We start from the raw sequence: 16382 nt of genomic DNA, 5'->3' as shown, positions 1-16382 counted from the left end.
ACTCTTGTGAGCAGGATCATTCACATCTCACATGGTAGAGGGAAAGGAAAGGGCAGCAACCCCTTAATGAATAAAAATAGCCACTTATGCTTCCCTCTTATAAATATGAGATTCAGGCTTTGTAGCTGGCATATGCTTTTCAGTATTCAAATAACATTTAGTTATATCCCATTAAAAAGGATAATTCCCCCTAAGGAAGCAGCCCTTTTTTCCCCTCAGAGTCTTTCAAGCATCCTGAGACTTTTAAAATGCCATTACTTTCAAGTAATTGTGGAAACTAAACTGTATTCTAAGAGTTAAAGAGTCACACTTCCTTCCCTGAAATTCCTACACTACTATAATTTTTTTTTTTTAAAGTAATTGTGGCACACGTAAACAATGACAAGAACACAGTTCTGTGTAGCTTGTGGAAGAGTAGAAAATCAGATTTCAGCTTCCTAGTTCTTCATAAACTGTACATATGCCAGGCAAAGTAGTACCAAAATGTATCTATCTTTGGGGTAAATTAAACAGCAGCAGATCATTCATAGGATTCAGCATAACACTGGAAAGAACAGAAAGAGAAGGAAGATTATTTTGCCTAAAAGTTCAGCAGGGGAAATGTAAGCATACACTGCCAACCATATGGCCGCAGCAGAACAGAGCAGGAGAGGAAAAGGCTCAGTACAACAGAAAAGAAGGAGAGGAAGGTAGGAAAAAAATGTTACTCAGTGTTCAGCTTGGCCACAGAAAGTCACGTCTCAAAGCGATCTGCTGTGGGTACCAGTTATTAGATGGAAAGAACACAATTATTATGTATTTCAAATGCATTTAATAAAGTAGACTCCAGCTGATGGTGCTCTCCTCAGCAGGTCCAGGCACAGAATACAAAGAGAAGCGGGCCTCAGGCATTTACATCAGGTCACAGTTTTAAATAATTTTTAAACTAGGGCAAGGTGCCAATTCTTACCTCAAGGTGCTGCACCCAGATAGACATGTCAGCAAAAACAGGAAGTTCAGTATATTGAGAATAACCAACAATACAAGTGGCTCCAGAACCAGAGTTACATTTTTTTAGTCAGTGCTTACCACCTTTGAGAAATAAACCTGGAGCTTCATCTCAGCAAGAGTCACCAGGATCAAATTAAGATTAATGTGAAGGACAACTCTACTGAATTTTGGTTTTACTAGGAGTAACTTAGCCTTTTACCTGCTTGTCTTACCCAAACTGGAAGACATTATTGATGGCTTGTACCAAATGCTTTTAAAAACAAAACAACAACGCCAAAGAAAACAAACCTAGCAAAGTGGGGTAACTCCTTGTTAGGAGCACAGTAACCCCTTGTTCTCAATCTATACACCTGGGTCAGCGATTTGCAGTCAGTCTGCCATGAGCAAACCAGCCACTGGGGATTTATACAAGTTGTTCTCTGTAGACCTTAGAGTACTTTTGATGTCAGCCATATATCATTTTACAGGCAGGAAAACTGAGGCATATGGAGGCACAACATGACCATGCAAGTCAGAAGATTGTTGGTCTCTATCCCTCAACACACTGCTTAGGAACACTGTACCTCTACTCACTGCAGGCAGGCAGGAATCATCGCTCTTTTTCTGCAACAGCAGGGTCTACCCAAGCATTGAAGATGTACTTATCACAAAAGTAATCAGACATTAATTTGATTAATCTTTCCTGTGACAGAGAACCCAGTTCTCCACCTAAACTGCTTGACCCAAGACTCTGGCTAATCTGAAGTGCAGGAAAAAAAAGCCTCGATAGGTATCAGCCTACTAAACAGAAGTGGAACAATTAGGTATTGACCCACACACACACACATCTCTTTTTTTTCTTCAAGCAAAAATTACCCAAGGGTTAAACAGAACCAAAAATATAACTCATTAAAATTTTAAATCAGGTCTTCAAGGCAGTAATAATAAAAACTAAGCCCACCCTCCAGTTCTTCCCATTTAGAAGAGTATTTATTTGGAGTTCCTACTAGGCTACAGCATGCACTGCATGTATCCTGCTTTGCTAAAGGAGAGTCTTTCTGAAGCATCACTTGACTTTGTTTTAAATATCTCACTACAGTTTCCATTTTAGCTCTGTGAGATGATTATTTTTTCTAACCAAACTGAAGTTATACAGCAGTTGAAAATGCTGATGGCTTAACTGGTTTCCTTCCCCCTGCCCCTCCACAGTAGCCCTGAGGGGTTTTAACTCTTTCTGTAGCACTGAAATCCTGCTTTTGGAGTTCAATGTTTAACTCGCGCTGGGAGACTCATAAATATTCGGAGTCACTCTCTCCCTCTCTGTTTGATTAGGAAATGAGCCTTTAACTCAATGTAATCCCCAAGCCATTAACAAAAAAGCCCTCAACAGCTCCACTATTAGAATTTCACTCCTAACCCACAGAGGATTGAATTAGATTAACATAACTACCCGCAATCTGAGTTTATTTTCTGTGCCAGATAGAAATGTGTCTTCAGGAAAGGAAAAGAAGAGAGCCGGCGAACAGGCATAGCATAATGAAATGTAAAAATAGATGAGAAATAGATGGACGGATGTACAGGTGAAATGATAAAAGAGGTAAGAGATAGCACGAGCGAGAGATAGCTACACAATCTTTAATAACCAGCTGCTGGCTTTGGGGGGTTTATTCAAAAGGCCCCTCCAAAAAAACCCCACAGAATTGTTTCAAGAGGAGTATTTTTTCCTGTTGGTATTTACTCCATATTCTCAGGGACTTACAGTGAGGCACTGCGGCGCACCGCACTCCAGACACCTGAGCAGATTTGGCACAGGTTATATTTATAATTCTCAGGAGGTGTCATGCTCAGCAACGGGAGGAGGGGCGCAAAAAAGAGAATCTGCACGTCAATCATTACTTTGCTATCAAGGAAACAAACAAACTAGGATGAACTAAAAAAGACGATTTTTCATTCCTCAATAAATAAATAAATCAAGTAACAGCTCTGTGACAAACTACTCAAAGTCAGTCACTTCCGAGGTTCACAGGTGCTCGGTCCACATTAAATGAATTGCTAGTGAGACAGAAACTAAGTAACAAAGACTTCTCCACACATCATACATCAAAGTCTCTCTAACTCTCTCCCCACCCCCAAATAACAGCAAGCCCATAAGCTATTAACTGCTACACCATAAAGCAGGGGATGCTTGGTGATTTTTTCCTATACGCAGTAACAAAATGCAGCAGGTTGAACAGGGGAAGAGACACACGTGATTAAAATCCAAAGTCCAGCAGTTAAGTGGACACAACTATGGAATAGTTCCAAAAATTAAGGCTAAACATCTTCGAAATTTATGGCTCAGAAGACTTCTATAGGAATGCTTGCATTTCCACAAATCTGTGTACTGAGATATAATAACTGCAGTAATTCCTGAGCACAGTCATGCTGATATTTCTGTATGTATAAGAAGGAAACAGATTTGATTTTTATTTTTCAAGTGATGTTGCTTGATTTTCAATTGTTAGGAGGGCTTCAGACCGGTCATACCATGGATTCCTTATTGCTTACAGAGTCGGCAATTTAATTTCTTTAATGCCTTTCACGAAAACCTGCTCTTCTATAAAACAGTGATGTCACATTGTCACAGACTGAGAATAAACGTAATCTTGTGCCAAAACAAACAGAACAGAGACCTAAATAATTTCAATACATTCGTTTTTAAGTAAAGCAAAAAGCCTTAATATGCAAAAGGAAGCATATGCATCTTTCTATGATGAGAACAGTCAGGCTGACAATTCTGTTTAATTTTGGGGGAAGGGAAATTCAGAGCAAGCAGAGTATTGTAATAGTCATTTGGAACACTGCTGGAGTATAAAAATTCATAGTGTTTATCAATACTGTCCTAAAAGCCTTCCTCATATCTGGAGTTGTAACTGAAAGAGGAAATATTTTTATCCGTGACTGAAAACTTAGTAAGAATAACGGGGTTCTGTTTGTTCCTTGCACTGAAGTCATAAACTTCAAGAATTCTGAAACATCCATCTAAGAAACACAAAATAAAGAGCCAACCAACAGCCTATTTGCCACATTTCTACAGTTAGTCCAAGCAATTCAGCTATCACCTATTCCCTCGGAATGTCAGACAGCTCTGGATTTATTATTCTGTGCTTATTAGACACTTGTTCCATCCAAATTAAATACAGCTTCATTTTTCTTCTTACTGCTTTCAAGAATGATAAATTGGGGGGGGGAAGGGGGGAGAGGAGGGGGCAAAAAGTTTTAATAGTATGTATCTCTTACATAATTTAAACTGAAAAACTTAGCATACCAAAATTAAAAACTGTAATACTTGCGTTTTGGGAGCCAGACACTATAACCAGGAGAAATGGAGGAATTTTTTCGGTGCTTAAAAATAAATACAAAAACTAAACCCTGCAAAAGATGCAACCCAAATCTCTGAGGTCAAAATACAAAGTAAGAAAAACCTCCTTGACTTCCAGTGTTTTGACAAAAATTTATGCTAAAAGCTATTTAAAAAACAGTTTCGGAGTAATTATTTTCCTCCCAGTTTTCATTCCCTTTTTAACAGAAGTTCTAACAAAAAAAAAAAAAAAAAATTAAAAAATCTACCATTGTTAAAACCATTTTGCATTTGGGCAGCTTTAAAGCAAACGATTAACTGGCAACCAGAGGCAGACTAAGTTATTTCCCTGACTGTCTCTGCGCTGAGTTTACAAAGACTTGCACCCCCTTTTATCACTGAAGAGGCTTCTGTTTGTTTGGGACACTGAAAATTAGAGAAATATCAACTGCTCAATGACAAAGACATTCAGTACAGGCAAATTTCATTTCCCTTTTAAGAGAAGGTTTGATATGAATATTTTTTTTTTTTTTTTGGTGAAGTTGAGGAATAGGTGTCACTTGGTTCTTTTAAGACAAGACTGTTGAAGTTTCCAGGTTTGCCTTTACCAGCACGGGATAAATAGCACCTGTCCTTGGTAAGCCCTTAAGCAGAGCTACATTATACACTGACCTTTTTGGAATGCCAGCAAACCTGACCATTTCTATTCCCAAAACATAACTGTTCCTCTCAAACTTTCACTTGCTTATTTCCAGAGGAAAAAGCAACTCCTGAATAGTGAAACTGCCTGATTTCTATGAAGTTCTGAAACCAACTCCTATCCTTGTGGGTCACACTGACCTTCCTTTGACAGTGTGAAAGTAGATATATAGATATATAGATATAACCTTTAACTATATTGGGATGCTGCCATAATTTTTAGCCCAGATAAAAAGATTGGTGCACAGCAACATTTGAATAAATACATTAAAAAAAAAAAAAAAAAACAACAACCTAAAAACAACAAACAGCTCCACAAATGCAATAAAAGGTAGAAGTTCGGTACTTACATGCTGCAGGCTGAGAGATGAAGCTCGAGGCTGGAGTAGAATTTCCCTTGCCCTCAGGTGTTTCTAATTGCTGATTAAATATCTTTTGGTTCCGCCTGCACCAGCCGACAGTCCCCTCTGCGTCTCTGCCTCTCTTTGTGACTAGGACACAGTACTCCGAGTCCCAACCTATAAATAGATCCCAGCTCTGTGATTGATATAACAGGCAGCTGACAAAAAAAAAAAAAAAAAAAAAAAAGAAAGAAAGAAAGAAAGAAATAACCAGGTCTTAAGCAAAGCAGAAGCTGGGCTTTTAACTCTGCGCTGTGCCCAGGGAGGAGTCCCCCACAGTCACCCGTGGGCATCAGAAAGAAAAAGTGCAAGGCAATTACTTTCCCAGCAGCATTACAGCAACTTGAGGCATGTAAAGCGAGTGAACAAAATTCAGTGCACAAAGAAGAGGAGGGAAAGCACAACTGGCAGACTGCATCCAACTCTTCCGCAATTTAACAGAAATAAATATCGTTTTAAAAACAGGTTAGGGATTCTGACAAAATGAAAAAGAAGTTCAGAGTTGAGCTCTGGGGTTTGGTCCAGGCATGTTTGTATTTCTGCTGCAGAACAAATGGAGTAGCGGGCAGAGCAGCAGTTTAACAGTTTGATTGTCCATTTAAGGTCTCAGCCCACAGAAACTGGTTCTTGAGGCTGTTCCTGAAAACAAAACAGAGAGCATTGATAATGCATTGCCTGTTGGCTCAGAGAAGCTACTGAACTCTCAGGGACCAAACCATTGCTTGCAATCACATCCTTGACTGCCAGGAGAAAACTCCTAACAAGTTATAGGTATCATCACAGCTCTTCTGCAGAGGCTAAGCTGGGAACCCACAATCCAGGCAATAACTTGACATAAAGCACCAGGAATGCTTCTGCCTTGGTCCCCATTAAAAGGTAGCATTAACAGACCTGGATTTTTCCATATCTAAGTTCTAGAGGTTCTTTTGATTGTTCTGGTCCACCATCAGACAGGCCAAAAGCTGATCCAAGAGGTAGCTGGTCCTCCAAGCTCCCGGGTACTCACAGACCCAGCAAAACCTTACCAGTTAAGCAGTTTCACATTAAACAGGCTCAAAGGCTGGGCAGCTCCAGATAAACACTAGCGGAAGTGTGGGAAAGAAGAGGAGAACAGCAGGCAGAGAACAAAAGCTGTTTTGCCTCCACACTGCTACCTTTGGCAGTATCTCCTACTAACACCCCTAGCACCACGCTCAGCTCTGCAGGGAAAAGCACTACAGCAGACAGAGTACCAGATCCACCAACCTTTATTTTCAACACATTGTTAGTGCTGAGATGGTAAAGCAATGCTGAACTCATAAAAAGCAGGATAAAAACCCCAGGCATTAAGCCCACACTGAACTCTATGGTTCTCTGGCTCAGTGGCTAACAGTACCTGAACTATTCAAGCTAGTTTAGGCATGTCTACGTTGTGCTGCTGCTGCTGCTGCTCTCACTGGAGTAAAGCAAAGTAGTCAACAGGGGCAGCTATCTGAAAGTCAGGCAAGGTCTCACCACTCATAGCCAAGGTCTCAGATCAATGCAGTTATTGATTATTTGGGAATATAAAAGTAATTTTTTCATTTTGGGACAAATCCTGCTGCATGTGCAATTCACCACGTGTCAATATGCTTAGTGTCCGAGCTGATAGGATTTAGCCAATGTGCTTTTCCAAAAAAAAAACACAAAACCAAACCAAACCAATCTTCCAACAAAACAGGGACCTGGTGAAGCACTGGAAAAAGACGTTTTCCTCAGCTGAGCATCTGCACTATGCAAAGTTTCACTTATCGCTTTACTACTGCTTCACATCCTCCAGCTTTAATAAGATAGCAATAACAGTATTTAACAGTGCACTTTAGGGCATGAATCTATAGATGAGGATGTACAAATGAACGCAGGGAAAAAAGAAGTATCTGATAGGCTGTGCTCTAGTGTGGAAACACAACCCCTTTCCTGCCAGATTGCGGTCCTTCACTACTGGAACGATCCATCACAGATAAAATTAACGTGACCAAACATTTTTCATTTCAGCTCTCTCATTCAGTCTGTGTAGTAGATGATGTTTTGGTCTTTTGGTCTATTCAGAGCTGTACAGCATGTTACACTTCCCACTGCCATCAGAAGGAATTTTAGGATAATCAGACTGCGATACAACAGACAAAGGTCCCAAAACAGGGCACCTAAATCCAGCAGTCACTTTTGGATAATTCAGCTTCAATAATGTCAGTCATATAGGCCCTAAAAATGTTACCTGCCAAACTGTTTTGGACATTCTACATTGCTGGCATCTAAAGATCCCCACATATTACTCTTCCAAGCCCTATTTTATGCGAACAGTTTCGTCTCTGCCCCATTACTCTGCCATGGGCCAAACTGAATCCCAAGGAAACCCCATGCCTATGTGCTGCCACATCTCACACAGGTTGCCAGGAAGCTCTATTCAGTCCTCAGGCCCAGGTTAGCACTTATTGTTGGCACCCCATATTCACAGCAGAGCAAAAGTGAACACATCCTTCTACTCCCCATCCTTCTACTTTCTGTATGGAAGATGAAGGGATGAGAATTTGCCAGCATGAAAAGCTTAGCTAATATGGATGAATCTTGAATGGATGCAGCATTCCTCCATCCTCCCTGCCTTCAGGCACCAGGATATATGACCTTAATGGGGCAGTTCAGAGGGCCTCTCTCAAATAAAACCTCTAACACAGTCTTCTGCCCCTCACTGTCACCACCTCCTGTGTACAAACTTCTCAGTCCAGCCACAACCAAGACAGGGTGAGGCATGGAAAGAAACCAATGGCAGAGACCATGAAACAGGATGCCCACTTCAAAACACAGCAAAAAGAGAGCCAGAAGATTTCAAGAGCACCCTCAGATACATTAAAAAACAAAACACAACACAACACAAAAGATTAACATCAGGGACTTGTAGACTATATTAAAGGATCAACTCTTTCCTTGAGGCACCCACGTAGAAGACATCGTAAAATGCAAACACAGCTTTACAGTCTTTTCTATGGTTGTTTGGGAAAGTTTTTTAAATGCTTCTTGCCAGGGCTACTTTCCTCATAAGCCTGTATTTCTGCCTCAGGTTCCAAAGTGTGTGACTAGCAGAAGTAAAATTTCAGTACTCAGTTTTCTTCAAACATAAGCAGTTCAAGGCTTGCCTGTGTCAATCTGGGCAGAATTTGCTCAGCTACATTTATGCCATTATAGAATGCAAAATACACTTTCCTCCAGATGATAAAAACAAACAAAAATTCACAGCTACCCTTTTTAGACACAGAACAGCAAAACCAGTCCAAGTTTGAAAATACTGGCCCAATCAGTGGAATTTTCCAATTCCTCCCACTCACACATGAAACCATGCTGACAATTTTTGCCCCATGTGCCACGAGCATCAGGATGCTTCAGTGCACATTGGATTATGTGACATAATTTTAGAGCTTAGAACCGCTGCTGCTTTTGCACCAGGAAAAACAAGCATGAATAAAAGTTTTACAAGAAACAAACAGCTCTGCAATTCCAAAGTTTAGCCACAACAAAAAACAACTGTAAAGTCCAATAAGAAGTTCCACTGTCAGAATTTCCCTACCCTGAACCTGTCTCACAACCTCAAAATTCCAGGATAGCCATGATACAACTCTGCTTAGTGAGATGGGAATTTTACTGATTTCAAACAGTAAAGACCAAAACAGATTCAATAACATAATAACTCTTAACACACAAAGGAAATTAAAGTCAAAAACCCTTCTTTCAAGACTGAATATAGAAACAAAGAATAAATTGGGCATAAGTTGCATTTAAAAGGAAAAGTGTGAGTAGCAACGTTCTCCAAATGCTTGGCACACATAGTATTACTCTTACATCCAACTTAACAAATAGATAAAGATACTCTACATTTTGATACAAGTACTTTGAAAAACAGCAGATGCTCAAGAGGAAACAGCTGATATTATCACTAAGAATTTTAATTCCTTATTCAATTTTAATACTGCAAACTTCATATACACCAGCATACTTTGTGCAACAAATATCTTTAGCAGGATATTTGTTGGCACATGCTGAACCCAAGGTCCGTACTTCTGTGTCCAGATCTTTCATGTGTGATCCAGTATAGCGCTTTCCATGCTTTGTCAAGTCTGTATTATCACTTGGATAGGTCATACTGATCTGTTAATATAACTGCAAACACTCTTAGGTTTTTGTTTGTTTTTTAACTCTTACACATGCTATTAAGTTGTAGGAATGTGAAAGTGACTAAAATTTTTATGGAAGCTCCCTATCAGATTTAGTTATTCCTGCTAATTCCACCTTCCAGGTACCTGCCAGCAAGAAATTAGAATTCGAAAAAGTTCTGTGCAGAAGGGAACCTATCACAACTTACTACATTGCTTCAAGCAAAGCACATCAGGTTAGGGCTCCACAACTTTTCTGGATTGAGAAGCACAAATCTATTCTTCCACCTCCAGAGCTGCGAGCAGCTAAAATCTTCACCTGGCATAGCTACTTGCAGAGCGAGGCTGCTGAGAGGCACCATTTGTGTCTACTCAGGAGAAGTTATAATCATGGGCTTTAACAAGAACAAGTCCAGAAAAATGCTACTCTGCCTTGTTTTTCTGAGTCCATCAGTAATAACAACAAACTAATAAAAAATGGCTTGGCCTGAACAAGAAGACACAACACATATCAGAGTACATTCAGAGAACATCCAGAGCAAGCATTCAGTTCTACACATACAGAAATAAAACGTGCCTGGATTTAACTAAATCCTGCCAGCACTAGAATAACTGTATACCGGAGTACATTTAAACACACAGCCTTTGCCAATCTATTGCACACAGTATGACTCCCCCTTTTACCCTTACCTCAATTAGATCCCTCCTAAACATCCACCTAAAAGCGCTTCTGTGTTTACACTCTGCAAAATACACTGAAAAAAGACAACTCTTATAGAGGTACTCTGCCTAAATTGGTGCAACCATGATGCACTCTCTCTGGAAACCACCACCAACTTCTTCCAATTGCACGCTGCAACATGTTTCACTAACATGGGGCTGTCAATTCCATCACTTGAGGCAGGTGCCTTTCACGTTTTTGACTTGCGCGGATGCTTTGCAGAAACTCATTGCTGTTGTTGTACCACTTGTTTAGGACTTTGTTTAGCAGCAGCAAGCCCACACCTGTGCTACCATGAGGCATTAGCTGTGCACTCAAAGCAGCCTGCAGCCTAGTAAGGTGGACTTGGGGCAAGAGATACTGTTTCATGTTCTCAGTGACCTTGACCAGGGTGGAGAGGCAGAGGAAGCATAGTAGTAGTATAGCAAGTAACTATCAGAATAAAGCTAATAGCAATTCTGATGGACCTGAAGGACAGTGTGAGATTTAAACCAGTAGGGTGCCTAATCAGAGAGATGAGGACTGCCAGAAACAGGTTCCCCTTGGGTTTTTGTTCTCTTCTTGCTTTGTTTTTAATTTAGATTTCTTCAGAGAATTTCTACAAAACCAAAACAACTACATTATAACCACAGAGAGGCCTAACTATAATGTCTGGCTCCAGATCTAAACTCCTTACAGCCAGACTGTTAGCTCAGCTCCCTGAAAAAAAAAAAGAAAAAAAAAAATCACTGCCATTTTCCAAAGGTATGGGTGAGGGGGTTTATTGCTGCTCCCCTATCCCTCCCCAAGGGGAAGCCATGTACTCTTTGATTGTATGCTTTGCTCAATAAAAAGATATTTATAAATAAATAAATAAGATATCAAGGCAAATAACTAATTAAGTTCTTAAAAGAAAGAGGAGGTTCCTTGGCTACAGATATTCAAATGAAAAGGTCTTCGTAGGAGAAGTGCTTCAGTTGCAAGCTGAAGTCCTCCAAGGCTGCTCACCCATCTCCATCCACACAGAGGACAACACCAGATGGTGGGTACAACCCGGGTAAGACTACCAAGTAAAGCCAAGCTTGTTAGTCTCTAAAGCAAAGAAATAAAGGGAAATTCTGAATCAGATCCCTCCTGAGCCCTCTCTGAAACAACACAACCAACCTGTCTGATTTCTGAGTTGGGTCATGTCTGAAAAGTCCCTGCCCAGAGCTGGTCTGAGAGAGAAGGCACAGCTCTCACCCACCTCAAAATACCATCAAATTAGAGTTACTCAGCACACCTGCACTGGGCGTCCATGTCCAGGTGCTGGCTGCAGGGGCCCACTGAGGCAGCCTCTGTGAGGAGAAGCTAGATGCAGACCCTCTCAGACAAAATGGTGGCACCTCATGGTGCACCTGTGTTAAGAAAAGGCAGAAAACTGCCCTGGGAGCAAGGAAAAAACTGCTGTGCCACTGAGAGCATCAGAAGAGGTAAAGAGTTCTTCCCAGACAGACCAAAATGGCTCCCCAGCACAGAGCTCATCCCAGACAAAGAAGGAAGGCTACAGGATCCAGAGAGGTGACAAGCTGCAGTTACCATCTGCCACTGCCAAGCTTTACTACTTGCTTCAGTCACCCAGGATTTGGTCTGGTGATACTTTACACCAAGAGAACGTGATGGCAGTGACATACAAGGTCCCAGTGGAGAGGCAGCAGTGCCAGAGAGTGCCAGGATAACTTGGCAGCTGCTCAAGCAAGCACACCAACTGCCCCTTTTCAGCCAGCCACATGCTGCCAGCCAGTGACCTGCTAGCCTGAGAAGGACCCAAAAACCCAATAGTTTCCACATCAGCAGCCTACATGAAGCAGACAGCAACCCCTTGCAATGCCTCTGAGGCTGTAGTGGGAGCACCCAGTGTCTGCTCACTCCAATCCTGGCCTGCTAGTACCATGCTAGGCCTTCCACCCCACCTCCATCCCGGAGCAGCCAGCTCCACAGATAACAGCCCCAGCAGCCTGAGAACAGGCCTCCTTTGGGTAGAGGTGCCATGCCCACCACAAACAGCTCTCACATTCTTTTCTTTGAGTAGATTTACCCAGAGCCCTCTGGAAACAGCTGCTTGAGGAAGGATCCTGTTGAATCCAGGTTTCAGCTGCAGACATTTGGTCGCTCAGCCTCTTACTGCTGCTTTAGTCCATGCTCCCGCCACACCCGGACCCGGGCTCACCTGGAAGAACTAGTCCCTTCCATAGATTCTGCCTAGGGCCCTGCTACTGCTGGGAGGCGAGGCTCAGCTCCTTGCTTGTCCCCTCCCTCAAGTAATGTGTCATGGGCATGGCCTCAGCACACGCCCGCACCAGGACTGGCCATGACTCTCCACAGAGAGGAAAATCTGGAGTGAACACAGTAATTTCTTTCCTGACAGAGCACCTCTGTGTAACACTAAGTTATGTGCAAAAAGGGGTAGATTCAACCCTCTGCATCTTTGCAGGATGGTCAGTGGCATCAAAGCACTTTGCAAACAGGTGATAGAAATTCCAGTAAAAGCAGTTCACCCCCTACCCCCACCCCTTTTATTTATTTATTTTAATGTCATGTAGCAAGAAACGTTATCTTAACTAAACAGAGTCACGCAGAGCTACTTCAGCACGCTCTGAAAGCAAGTTTGGAATTTGGCAGAAAGCCCCATTCATAGGGACTTTACAACCTGATGAGAAATAGGATGTATTAATTCAAATGGAGATTGCCATGAAATAGTATCTAAGATGAGTTATGAGTTGTGTCTGCATGGTGCTCTCCTGCGCACAGCAAGTATACCTTAAGCAGCATAGATGAGAACCAAGTCTCCCACTCTAGAATAAATCAAGTGCCTTGCTGTGAGCTCCTGGGATCCTTTTCCTCCTGAAGCCTCATGGAAACCTGCTTCCCACTCCCCAGGAATCCTGTTCTCCAGTTGTATTATGTATGCGTTATTGTTCTGAAGAAGTTTCTCTTTTTCTTTCTTTTTTTTTTCTTTCCAATTATTAGATGACTCTGTTCACAATTTTAAAATTGCTGAAATTGAACGTTAGAAAATAGTCTGCTGATTTTTTTTTCCACATTTTCTTCTTAGGTTTCCAAAGAAAACAGCTTACTTTAAAAAAAAAAAAAAAAAAAATTACTCTATTTTTCACTCTCTCACCTGTCACTAGCTCTCATCCAGGCAGGACACAGGTGCAGCTCTGGTCTTAATAGGGCATTTCATATTCCTCAGCTGTACCAGCAAAGTCCCCAAGAAAAGTTTCCTAAAGCTTTGTCGCTCTTTTCTGAGCAGGAAATTTAACAAATAGTTGAGGAGGAAATGTTTAGAACTATTGTTCTGAGTGGTGGCTGTAATTTGGAGAAATTGTTGCTAACACCGGAAAATTTTAATCAAAGAGTAAACAAGACTTGATAATGAAAGCTATGGAATCAGGAAGCAGGCCCCTGCCCTAAACTTTTCATTGATTTTCTCCTCTAAAGGCAACTTCTTCAACCAGGTTCTCCATCCCTAAAAACTCTTTTTTCAACTCCTTCAGAACGTGCAAAGAAGCTGCTTCTGGATCACTAACTTGTATTTGCAAAATGTTACCTGTTCCCTTTGCAAATATTGAATCATTAATATGGGCATTCTCAGTGATCCACATTATAGCAAGATGGCAAATAAAACCCATTCAACTTTTAATTTTATTTAGAGGTACGGAGCTAGCAGAAAGAAAGGAAGTTCCCTGACAAAAATGCCATTACGACTGCAGCATGACAGAGATGACTACATAGTTACTGTAGATCTGTGAGAGTTACTTTGTTTCCAGATGCCTTAGAAATGATAATTTTTACCACAACTAATTACAGACACTGTGGTGACTCCTCAGCTTGTGTTCCTTTAATGTTGTTATTATTATTATTACAGCATTCAGAACTTCAGTGAGGTCTTGGGTCTTTTGACACTAAACATCATGCATATATGCAAATATGGTCTTTGCTGCAAATGCTTTATAATTTGAAGCCTGATCCACATCATTTTTTCTGTAACTATCCCACTTCACAGGAGTGATTTTATAAGAATACTGCACTGAACAAAGTTACACAGCTACAAACAGATATATTTTAGTCTACATTGTATCTCCAAAGAAACTATGCTGGAAATCATCAATCCAATGAAAGCTGAGGTAAACACAGGGACAGAAGACAAAGTCAGTACAAATATCAGTAGTTTCCAACTGTGTTTTTACATCCGCACCTCAACCCACCCCCTGAAAAAATCTTTCTACTGGGAATTCTGGGTGCGTGCTGCCTTCTCAGGGATATGAAAGAAATACATCTTGATTCCAATAGCTTTCTCTCATCTTTGACTGTTTTCTGTTGGTGGTGGTGGTGGTAAACTCTGGTATACTGAGGCTGCAGTATTATTCACCCTTCACTAAATTCCAGGGAATCCACATACATTAACAGCATTATGAATGTCCAGAAGTAAGGCAGCTCATACCTTTCTAACTAGAGAATCTGTGTGCGTGTGTTTGTGTGAGCGAGTGAGAAAGAGATAAAAAGACAGAGACACTGACCAACCAGTAGATCCTCCAACGCACGCCCAGTGTGATATGAGCCTCAACTGAACTCTTCTGTATCTGGGGCATTCGGACAGTCTCTGTCCCATGTGCATCTCCAGGACTCTAATAAGAATGATCTCATTCTACAGTCTTTCCCTAAGGTATGATAATAAGGTCTTCCTCCTCTACCTGTCACCTACTTCATGAAACTGACATAAGCGTAGTACCTTTCACAATTGTGACTGGGTGCAAAATGTGCTTGACGTTAGATAACAGGTTTAAAAGTTAGAGAAACTTACCCAAGGTAATCACACACATAGTACTGCCTTAGAAAAATCAGGCCTAACAAGAAATCTGAGTTAAAGTGACAATGCATTTTTGTCTAAGGAGCACACTGTGCAATACAATCAGTATTCCATTTAAAAAGAAAAAAAAAAAACCTTTCATTTTTAAATCAAAAAGTGCTGTATCTGAAATCAGGAGCAGTGCAGTGCTCAGCTTCAGCCAGCTTCATTGCTCTTGTCCTGCCACATCCCTCCTCATAGAACACATCCCACCTTGTTCCTGCTCTGCTTTACATGTAGCACAGAAGGAGTACAGTCAAGGGTTGGCACGGCTCCACAGGGCTCTCCTGGATTCTCTGATCAGAGGCAGATTAAGGGACATCTCCTTGGCCTCTGGCATGCATTCACACGCTAACAGTCATCTTTCATACCTTAATAAATGGTCACTGTCATGCCCAAACCCCTGAATTGAAAACCACAGTGTTGTGCTGGATTTAATCCCTCTTTTTATCATTTTCTGTGTTTCAGACCACTTTGGATCTCTTAGTAACTGAATCTGAAGCAATGGTAGGCTTTTCTTCCCTTTAGTGCTGTATCACTCCAAGGAGACTGGGTGGGACTTCTGCATGCTCAGAAGCCAACTTCCTACAAGACAAGTTTCTTGGAAGAAAATACTGCAGATAGCTATGCTCTATGAGTCAAATCTCTAGATAAATAGGCCTGGATTGCGTTGGTCCCATATGAGATATCAATGCTATGTCTTTTTTTTATCACACCACTCACACCCTTTGCAAACCCAAAACACTTTCTCTCAATAATCAAAACTGCACTGATTTCTTCCCTCTGCAAGGGATATTTTTAGGTAACCCACTTGCTCAATTTTTTCCCCTCTGTGAATACATCCTTCACTTATTCTAGCATTGCCACCACACACATCCCTTTGTCTCCTTCTTGTTCTGACACTATCTCAGAACAGTAAATGCAGCATCTACTTCTTAGATATGTGGCTACACTATCACTTTCTGCCAGTTTTGTGCTGGGACTCTCCCATGGCTTTACACACTATTACCAGAAGTACAGAGGCAGAAAACACAATGAAATCTTGATAATGTTTCAACCACTGTATACTTTTATGTAGGAAGAAAACTAAATTCCAAATATTTTTATGATTATTCATCAAATCTCACACAGATTCCTTCCAAAGAAAAGGAAGTAAGAGATCTACGTCAGCAAGGGCAGGTGATCTACAACTAGAGAATTTTCTCATTTAAATTCTGTTCTA

At 41.1% G+C, this 16382-nt stretch overlaps 1 protein-coding gene across 2 annotated transcripts in view; it reads right to left on the bottom strand.

Annotated features, from left to right (window-relative positions):
• Positions 1 to 16382, bottom strand: part of ESRRB (estrogen related receptor beta) — a 159212-nt gene that overhangs the window by 117397 nt on the left and 25433 nt on the right. Inside the window, exons 1-2 of one of the 2 annotated variants that reach the window (XM_048949011.1) lie at positions 11434 to 11462; positions 5359 to 5526 (exon numbers count right to left, since the gene is read on the bottom strand). In XM_048949011.1, the coding sequence (XP_048804968.1) occupies positions 5359 to 5360 (2 nt within the window). In that variant the 5' untranslated portion in view covers positions 5361 to 5526; positions 11434 to 11462. Of the gene's footprint in view, positions 1 to 5358; positions 5527 to 11433; positions 11463 to 16382 lie in introns of those variants that run through there. The other variant, XM_048949009.1, reaches the window with a different exon arrangement.

This window comes from Lagopus muta, chromosome 6 (genome assembly GCF_023343835.1).
Source record: "Lagopus muta isolate bLagMut1 chromosome 6, bLagMut1 primary, whole genome shotgun sequence".
Classification (NCBI taxonomy): Eukaryota; Metazoa; Chordata; class Aves; order Galliformes; family Phasianidae; genus Lagopus; species Lagopus muta.
The sequence above is the reverse complement of the archived record's forward strand: the minus strand, read 5'-3'. Positions and strand labels throughout refer to the sequence as shown.